General features: G+C 46.4%; 1 protein-coding gene across 1 annotated transcript; it reads right to left on the reverse strand.

Annotated features, from left to right (window-relative positions):
• Window positions 1-6,723: 6,723 nt before the first annotated feature.
• Window positions 6,724-9,780, reverse strand: LOC309828096 (POM121-like protein 2; the record flags this gene model as incomplete). The annotated part of the gene is given in 8 exon segments (XM_082663178.1): window positions 6,724-7,288; window positions 7,290-8,374; window positions 8,377-8,913; window positions 8,915-9,253; window positions 9,255-9,334; window positions 9,337-9,475; window positions 9,477-9,540; window positions 9,542-9,780. Coding segments are annotated over 8 exon segments (3,048 nt in total).
• Between the last annotated feature and the right edge of the window lie 221 nt (window positions 9,781-10,001).

Consider the following 10,001-nt stretch of genomic DNA (forward strand, 5'->3'; position numbering starts at 1 on the left):
TTGATTAATGATAGAGTCTCAGGACTACTTCTCAGAATTTCTATCAAGTTCTTTTACTTTCTCTCGCCTGAAATATGCACAGAAGTTTACATGCTGTGCCAAGGCAAGAAAAACTTTCTGAGCCTCTGGGCCCTTGAAATAGGCAGCCAAGCCATTTCACTTCCAGGAGCTTTTACAACTTCGTTATAGGAGATATTTCTCAGTTTCAAATCTGCAATTGGGAAATGATGGTGCTTATCGGTCTGGAAACATAACATGAACTGGAGCACTTTGAAGGACTTCACCACACCATTTGCTACTCTTACTGCGAAAAAGCAATATCTTACAAAAGAGAAACGTGCTTCCCAATCTTGATTTTGGAGCTATGTGGCAGGTAAAGGCATGCAAATGGAAAAACGAAGGTAAGAATTCAGCAAATGTATACATGTTAAGAACAATGTTTGACACAGAGATATAGACAATATAAAACTTAGGTAGACATGTCTTACTTAAAAATGTCATAAAGTTCTTAACTGGTCCTAGTTCCTGAAATCAACAATCAATGCATAAATATCAGAGAGTTGTCCTCCCCTATGAGAATGAGAGGCAGTATGGAATGATGCTTAAGAGCACAAACTGTGATGTCAGGCTCCATTGGTTCTTTGTCCCAAACCTGTCATTATATTTGGGACCTTGGGAAAATAATGTAAAATCTCTATTTCCTGTTTTCATTTACTCAAATTCTTCAGGGAGTGCTGGCAGATGGTGTGGGTTATGACTAGCCTCAATCTATAAGACTTCTACAGGCGTGTTATATCTAGGCCAGGTACACAGCATTGCTTCCTGAGCTGATAGAGAACAGTGTAAGGACACTGCCTGTATCTCTTGCAATAGCAGGCAATTTGTTTCCTTTTGTTGTTTATTACAACAGCTCGAGTACTTCTGTAAAGGTAGGTCACACTTTCCACTCATTTCTATTTGAAGAACTCTTTCGTTGTAATCAAATCTGTAAGGTTTAAAATTTTCTGCCCAATGCAATACACCTCTCCTATTGTATTTTAAGTATCAGGTATTATGTGTATTAATGGGAAGACTAAGTTAAGTTAGGAACCACCTGCATTTATGCACATCAGAGATGCCTAAAACTTAAAACACACACACACACATACAGACACACACACACACACACACACACACACACACACACACACAAATCCACCCAGCATTAAAGTAATCTCTGAAGTCTTTAAGAACAAAAAAGAGGGCGTGATTAATACTACCTGGGAGAAGTCTGAGCTCTGTGAAGAACCCACCAAAGAACATTGAACTGGCCACTGTTCTTTCTGAAAAACTTGGATTCTATAATGGGACCTTGGTGTGATAGATAACACACCAGTTTTGTGGGGCAGGATGTAACAAAGAGAAGTGGTTCAGTTGTTTATTGGTCCAAATGGAAATATTTTAGGCCCAAGATAGGAAAGAAAACCCTTTGGGTGTGAGGTGAAACTTTGTGAGAGAAACCCACCGAACTTCAAGTTCAACATAAACCAGATGGCTCCATTTCAGATGTCTTTTACACGCTAAAGACAAATCTCATTGGTCTGGTTTGCATTTCAGTGTGCGAATGGGACTCTAGGAGAGTATTTGGCAGGACAAGTATACGTCATCTAGCACAGATAACCATATAAATATCTCTGCCATGTCCCTCACCAAAATAAGACATCAATATCACATTCCTTCAGCCTTGAACAACTACCTGTCATGGAACTACTGTCAACCAGGCGTTTGCCTCAACACTGATTTCAGTGGTGGCAAAGAGACATGTTTCTTATCGTAATTTTTAAAATTAAATTTTTATTTTGGAATAATTTTAGAAAAGTTGCAAAGACAATACAGAGAATTGCCTTATACTCGTTACCTAGTTTCCCTTAATATTAGCTTCTTCCACTATCATGGTACCTTTGTTTAAACTAAGAAGCCAATGTGGGTACTTTACTAAACTCCTGACTTTGACTATATCACACCAGCTTTTACACTAATGTCCCTTTTGTTTCCAGGATCCTACATTGTATTCAGCCTCCTCTAGTCTGTGACAGTTTCTCAGCGTTGATGAAGTATTTCTGTAGCATACTTGACTGTTTTCCAATCTGGGTTTGTCTGATGTTTTTTGCATGATTGGTTTGGGGTTATAGGTTTTTGTGGGAGACCACAAAGATAAAGTACTTGTCCCATCGCATCATATCGGATGTTACATGATAGGAGCAGAGCTTACCATTGGTGATGCCAACCTTGATCATTTTTAAGGTAGTGTTTGCCATTTTTCTCCCTTGTGACGTTCCTATTTTTTCCTACTTCCTACTCTACTATTTAGAAGTTAGTCACTCAGTATGGCCCATATTCCGGAAGGGAGGGCATTAAGCTTCATCTCCTGGGGGGGTGGGGGGAGTATTTACTTATATTAGTTGGAATGCTTCTGTAAGGAAAATGTTTTCCTTCTCCTGTATTCATTGATTGATTTATTTATATCAGTATGGACTCATGAATATGTATTTTATACTTTGGATTATAATCCAAAACCACACCATCTGTTGTTCAAACTGTTCCAGCTTTGGTCATTGGGAGCTCTTTCCCTGTTATAAAGAGACAATTGGCAAAGCTGTTTCTTTCCTACTGTGTTGATATTAATAAATAATTTTTTCACACATCATATAAAAAAAATCTTGTTTCACCTTTCGCTGAACTAGTTAAGACCCGAGTGTGGAAGTGTAGAAAGTGTGGATGGTTTCCCAGTTTATTTTAGGACGAAAATAATCCAGTAGGGTCAGTTTCTTTGCAAGAATCAGTTACCCAGTGGAAAACTAATATGCCCAAAGCGGCTCTATTTCCCTTGCTAGTCACTCACTACTATCCTTTCACCCTGTAGATGGGATTCAAAGGAGCACTTCAACCTTGGGGTAAATCAAAGATGTGTGTTAAATTTTTTTAAGTTCTCAGCGGGAGGTTCGTCTGTCTCCCTGACATTAATTGTGACATCGCAGTGGACCTGAGACTGGAAGAACTCTCATCGGTGTAGAAGTGTAAGAGGTAAGCGTCGTCGTACAAGTTGGCCTGTACAGGGATCGAACCCACGATTTTGCCGTTATTAGCACCACGCTCTAACCAACTGAGCTAACCGGCCAGCAAACTGGTAGCTTGTTCCTCTCTAGGCAATTCAATAAAAGGGAAACAAAATGGTTTCTTCAAATTCTCGGGGCGGCTGTCCGGGGGTCCGGGGGTCCGGAGGGATGGGGCGGGGGGAGGCGGGGAGGGAGGAGAAGGAAAGGGAACACAAAGAACTGAAACAACCGAAAAGTGACGTTTATTTTTTAAATCTCCACATTCTTCCTATTTCACTCTGCCTCATCTCGGAGTTTGGAAAAAGAAAAAGGGAACAAAACATTTCACCTGATTGAACTCTACTTCTTGGGGACCTCTCTCCAACTGACGACTCTGAGCCCCCCAAAAGATCAGATTCACCCAGGGAGGCTTCCTTCCTCCTACCTATTTAAAATAATTTATAAAAATAAATTATTTTAAAATAATTTTATTTCATACTATCAGAGTCCTTAATCCATCTGGAATTCATTTTTTTAATTGTATGAGATGAAGCAGTTTTTAAAAATTTTTTTTGAAGAGTTTAGCTACTTGTACCAACTGCACTTGAAAAGTTCATTAACTTCCTGCCGTTCTAAAGCGACGAATTTAGCCCTCTTTTTCATATTCTATACCCTCCCCGTAAGGGATCTCACCTTTTCCCAAGATTTCGATATTCTAAGGTACATTGACAACGCTCCAATCTTTCCCTAGCCCTCACCAGACACTCCATACATTCATTTGCTCTAACCAAAATCCTTTGCTTTATCCCAGATTCCTCTCTTCATCTCACACCTCACAACCCCTTTAAGAGCAAATCGGTTAAATATATATATACATCTGACCACTTCTCACCACTTGCATTGTAAGCGTCCTCGTCTGGGCTACCATTGAATCCCACCTGGATTCCCGCAGAACCCTCCTCCCAGTCTCCCCGCTTTCACTCCTCTACCGTCCCAGCTCAGCCAGCAGCCAGAACAATCCTAACAGTGAGTCAAGTCATGTCGTTTATTTGTTCCAAAGCCTCTGCTTGTTCCACATCTCACTCCTGGGGACTTCCACCAGGTTTTCTCTTTGCCTGGAATCCTCTTCCCTCATACTCTGGCATGGCTGAGTTTGTCAGTGAATTCAAGTCTTTGCTCAGATGTCAACCTCTCATAAGAGCTCAGATGAAACTGTAGCGCCATCTTAACCCACCTACCCTGCTCTATATTTTTGCCATGCCGTTTGCAATCTCTTTCACATGGGAGTTATTTCCTATTATGTTTATTGTTTATTTTTTAATCACGCCCCCTACTAGAACATAAACTCCAGAAGAACAGGAATTTTATGTCACTGAGAACATCCCAAATATTAGAAGAGTGCCTAGTGACCAGTATCAGATGCCCAGTATTTTTTGAGTGAATGAATGATTGAATATGACAAATATTTCCTTCATATTCCATAGTCATTTCACACTCAAGTCTGTAAACATTCCATGTATTCTGCCAAAATTACATTTTCCATCCTCCAAGTCAAATGGCTAAGGGTCGGTCTTCTCCAACTCCCCCTTACCCTTATTCTGCCCATCTCCTCTGCCCACACGGTGCAATCGGTCACCAAGTCCTGCTTCTTAATCCCTCCTCTCTCTACTGCCTCCCCACGTCCACTGTTAACTACCTGGTTAACAATCCCTGCTAACCAGGTAATTAATTACCTAGCTTGAATGTATTGTATCTTTCATCTTTGTTGGTGTCTCCGCAGCCTCCCACACATTTCCAAGCCTCCAGCCTGTCCCCATTTGACTCCTCCCTCACATGACAGCTAGAGCAATCTAAACCCAAGCTTGTCTCTTTCCTACCTAAAATCTTTCCATGACTCTCCATTGTATTTGGAACCCTGTGCACACTGCACGATATGGTTTATAAGCATACCCATGATCTGCCCCTTCTTCTCCCAAACCATGTCTGACTCCTTGAAAGTTACCCAGATAGATGCGTTCTGTCTTCCAGACCCTCCTGTGCACGTGTTTTGTCTTTGGCCTGAAATACCCTTCTCCAGTTGCTAGAACTGGAGAACACACACCGTAAGACAGAATTCAAGTTTCAAGACTTAGATAAGATGACCTCCTGCCCTGCTTCCAAGCTTGTTATGGAATCACTGGCTTATTTACCAGTCTCCCCACTAAATTGTAATCTTCAAAGCAGAAGTTTTCCTTCACCTCTGAATGGCTGGTGCAAAGCACGATACAAGGTATACAGTCATCACTGTATAAATGTTAAATTATCATGTAAAGAGCTGTAGAAATTGTCTAATACTTTTCCTCTTGCCCCCCTCTGTAAGAAGGCAATCTTGGGTTGTGGAATGCCTTTCAAAGTAGAAACAGCATGGATATTTAGAGTCCTATATACCTGGGTTAGAGGTCTGACTTTGGTGATTTGCTGTAGTGAGGGAGAAGCGAACACACACTTTGGAGCCAATAGGGTTGAAATCCCAAATCTAACCTTTACTGACTGGTTGAGCTTGGGCAAGTTTCTTAATATTCTTCTGCCTCTGAATAGATATGAGTTTTATAGCAATTCCTGTATCATAAACTCATTTCAACAATTTATTTTTATTTTATCAACCAACTTAAGATTGCTTATTTTTCCAGTTAGGTCTCTTCAAAGGTATCCATAAAACAGGAGATAGATGCATTCAGGGAATCATTCTTGCCTTTTCTTTTTTTCCATCAGGATGGAATATGTCATAGCTACTCATAGACCTCCCATTGGTTACAGTACAGAGGTCAGCTTCGGTATCTGCTCTTCCCCCCTTTCTCCCTTTGTTCTCAGGCCCAAGAGTCTTCCTGCCCTACCCACCCTATCTGGGAGAGATGTGAGGTAGAGGGTGATTTTATAAGGTACAAATTAAAAGAAAAGTAGAAGCTTTGGTTCCCTCCTTGAGCATTTCTCATTCGTAATTATGGAGGAATTATGACCTATGGTGTAAAGAAAAGAAGCAAGGTTGCACCACTCTGTGTTCTTCCTCCCCTGGCCCTCCTATGGATGCTCTCATGGGTAGACCATTGATCCTCAAGGAAAAGTTGGCTTCACGGTCAAATTGCATTAAAAGCTTCTCCAAAATATATAAATTAAGCTAAAAAAAATCTTCTCCAGGAGCCAACTGAGGAGCAAAATAGCAAGAAATGAGGAATCGGCCTCCCTAGGGGACCAGATAAAGGAACCACTTCTTTGAGCCAAATAAAAGCAGGCTAAGATTTAGAGAGAATCTAATCCTCCTCCCAAAGATGCAAGAGAATATGGGTTGTACTCTTTGCCTCCCTGGCACGTCTGTTCCCAGAGAAAAAAGCAGGAGGTAGTGTCCTGACTGAGCTCATCGTTGACACAGAAAGGAGTGGTAAGGCTCCTCCGTTCAATTCCAAAGCTTTGGTTCCACTCAGTTTCATTCTGCTGTCACCACTAGATACTTTAGTCCTTCATTTTCCTCTAGAATGTAGATTAGGACCACAAGGTGAATGTGCAAAGCTCTCACCTTAGATCTGGGGTATTTTCGCTGTAGAGAATCAGAAGTGACTGAGGCACTTTACTATGCTGAGGTCCAAATCAGAGTACGAGTGGCAAGGGAAACAAGTTATTTCTTGTGGGCATGATGCCTTCGGGAATACCCTTGCTCCCGATTCTTTGGGGTTTTTGATTTTGCACCAATGGGAAACAAAGGGGCTGACAGTCTGAAAGATCTTCTCCCAACAGAGCCCTGGGGCGGTGGAGAGGGCATCCCAAAGCCAAGGCTGCTGCCTGCCTTAACTGATCCAATGACAGGGGTGCTCTGAGCAAAGGAGGCCATGGATGTGTCCCCAAACATAGTTTCTCTTGCAGAAATGCTGGCCTTCCCCAGGGCCAAAGGTGTGCCCTGGCTGGTCCGGCCCTGGCTGCCTGGGCCCCAGCCTTTCCCCAAGGGTGTGATGGTGTTAGTGCTCCCACTCGGCACTGCTCCAGGGCTGAGTGCTCCGGAGCTGGAGCTCGCGTCTGGGGCAGTGACGCTGAGCCCAGTCTCCTCACAGTCCACAGGGCTCACTAATTCCCCAAAGTCAAATGGTCGTGGGGCTGTGCTGCCAAACACTGAGCTACAAGCCCCAGTCCGGTGGCTTGGGGTGACAACTCCCAAACCATTCGTATTAGCTTGACCAAAGGGAACCTACTGGAGTGCTGTCAAAGGCCGGCCGGAAGCTGGCAGGGATGTGAAAGGTGGAGGCTGGTGGTGCCAAACCCGCAGAGGCTGACTGCGTGGTACCGCTGAAGGATGGCTGGGCTGGGGTCGGTGTTGGGGTTGAGGAGGCCACTGTTGAGTTTCCAAAAATGGGAGAGCTACAGAAGCTTGGGCCAAGGGCTGGTTGGGGGGCTTCTTGCTTCTGCACATATGCAGCCCCAAATGCAGGTTGGGGAGTGGCTCCCAGGGTTAGTGGGGAAGGTGGCCTTGAGCTTGACTCCAAGGGAATTGTGAATGCTGACTTCGAACTGGAGATCCTGGATGACAATGCAGGCTGGTTGGTGGTTACTAGGGCTGAAGCTGCCGGAGGGCCACCCACAGCGCTAAAATCGGCAGTGCTCCTGGTAGGGGATATCTGGACAGCACTGGGAAGAACCTGGCTAAAGATGGTGACTGTGTGCACAGTAGGAATGGTTGGACGCTGGCACAGTGGGAAAGTGAAGCCTGCAGCTGGGGAGAAGCTGGCCCTGAAAGCACAGGCAGCCCCGAGAGGGAAAGGGGGGCAAGTGGAAGGGCTGGAGCAAGTGCTGCCCATGGTACTGGTAACATTCACTACACCAAACTCCAAAGGCGGCTTAAAGGAGCCTTTGGATGTGCTGGCTGGGGTGGTGGACATGACTACAGAGGTAGCCTTGACCAGGCCATGGAAGAGACGGGTAGAAGCAGGAGTAGGTGGAGGAGAGGTCAGCTTGAAAGAGAAAGGAGCTCTCACGGGCATAGTTTTAAGTGGTCTTATGCTGCCAAAGATAGGCTTGAAGGTGGGAGTTGAGATACCCGGAGGTGAAGATGCTGCAGCTGTGCTTGAAATTCTGGAATATGAGGAGCCTCCGATCTCACTATTGGCTGGGAGCCCCAAGATGGGTTTTGACATGCGGTCAGCAGAAGTTGCAACAGGAGGTGCAGATGCAGGAAGATGGGGGGCTGGGCTGCTCATCAATCCAAACAAAGTGCTTTGCATAGCGGGTGCTGCAGGGTTAATGGCAGGTGAGCCTCGGGGTACGGCAGCCTGAGAGGTTGAAGTGGCCACGTGGTCTCAGTGACTGGTGCTGTGGGGGAAACAAGGGTCAGGAGGATGAAAGTAGTGGTGGGTTTTGAGTCTGAGGAGGTGCCTGAAAGGGGCTCTGACTGGGAGCACCCATGTGAGGCCAGCAGGCTCGCTGTCTTCAGAGGCGAGTGGGCCACACTGATTGCCTCTCCGGTAGGTTGTGGGAAGGCCAGTGGACTTGGAGACTCCTGCATTTTATGTAAGCTTTCCAGCTGAGGATCAGTGCCCTGGGACAGGGGAGGCTGAATAGCAGACCAAGTGTCAGGGACAGAGTCTGTGGTGACCTCAGTCGTATCTTCTCTGGCTTTGTTGCTCCGTTGGAGTCCAGCTTTCTTCCCTAAGGCCAGGTCTTTGGGGACTGCATAACCCAGCTGAGTTGGCGGAGTCAGGGACAGCAGGCTCCCGGGGCTTGACAGAAGCAGGGGAACCTGATTTTGCTGCCCAGAGCTGCCAGATGTTTCTGGGGACTCATCTGATACCAGTGGGGCTGGAGAGTGAGACGGATGACCAATGTTCTTTCCTTTTCATTGGCCACTCTGGTATCTGGAGTGATGTACTGGGAATACTCTTCCAAGGCTCAGAGAAATCTCTAGAAGAGCTGTAAGAGCTTGTAATAGCATTTCTTTGGGAGCTAAGGGGGCCACCTGTATGTGTGCTGGCCAAGGAGTCCATGGAGGAGCAGCTGGGCCTGTTATTCAAGCTGTGATCTGAGCCCCAGCAGTCGAGGCTTCTCTTCAGAGGCCCAGGCCTCGGCACAAAAGAAGTGAGGACTCCATTTTTCGTCAGAGGCTTAAACACAGATGGTCTGGTCTCTGGAATCCTCTTACTGTCCAAGCTCTCATGGAACAAGTGATTCTTCCCACCTCACTTTCCCCTTCTTGCACTCTCTGAGGGCCCTCAGCACTGTCTCCTTCGCACATGGGTCTGGGGCTTCTCAGAAGGTGAGACCCCTGCAGAGTTCGTTACCTCTGCTGGGGCAGTGGAGGGGGGCGCTGTCCGCTCACGAGGAGCGAGCCTCCTGGTCACCGGGCTCCTTGTTGCCCTGGGGTGCCGAAGAGACCAGATACTCCCCCTTGAAGTAACTTCCCCACCAGTCTGAGGGAAGAGGCCCCATGATGGAATTCCGGGCCTGTTCGGGGAAAGGGCCTCCAAGCCTCATTGACCACGCACGCGTTGGGACTGGTAGGATCCCAGTTCGGCAGGCTCCTCGCAGGTCTGTGCCGAGGGGCAGGGTGGGCACGATGGACGTGCTGAACCCAGGGGACCTGATGAAGGGACTGAGCTGGCCGGCGGTTCAAGGGCCTCTCCGACAAGTCTGTGCGCCCCCCTGCTGGGGATGACGGCCAGAGTCCCAGCTTGCCCACGTAAGTGCCCATGTGGAGCAGTGAGGCGGGGTCGGTGACTTTGACTTCGGGTTTGGGCTCCCGAGGTTTCTGACGCCTAGTGACTCAGCCGCAGTCGAAGTTTTCCGGTGACGGTTGGGATCCCTGCGCGAGGAAAGTGAAAGGGTCTCGGGGAGCTCCTCACCGTCCAGGTGCTGCATCCGAAAGTGCCGGTGGAAACAGAGGACACGCGGGACCTCAGCAGCCTCCGTAGC

The sequence above is a fragment of the Grampus griseus genome (assembly GCF_964374135.1).
Source record: "Grampus griseus genome assembly, chromosome: 10".
NCBI lineage: Eukaryota > Metazoa > Chordata > Mammalia > Artiodactyla > Delphinidae > Grampus > Grampus griseus.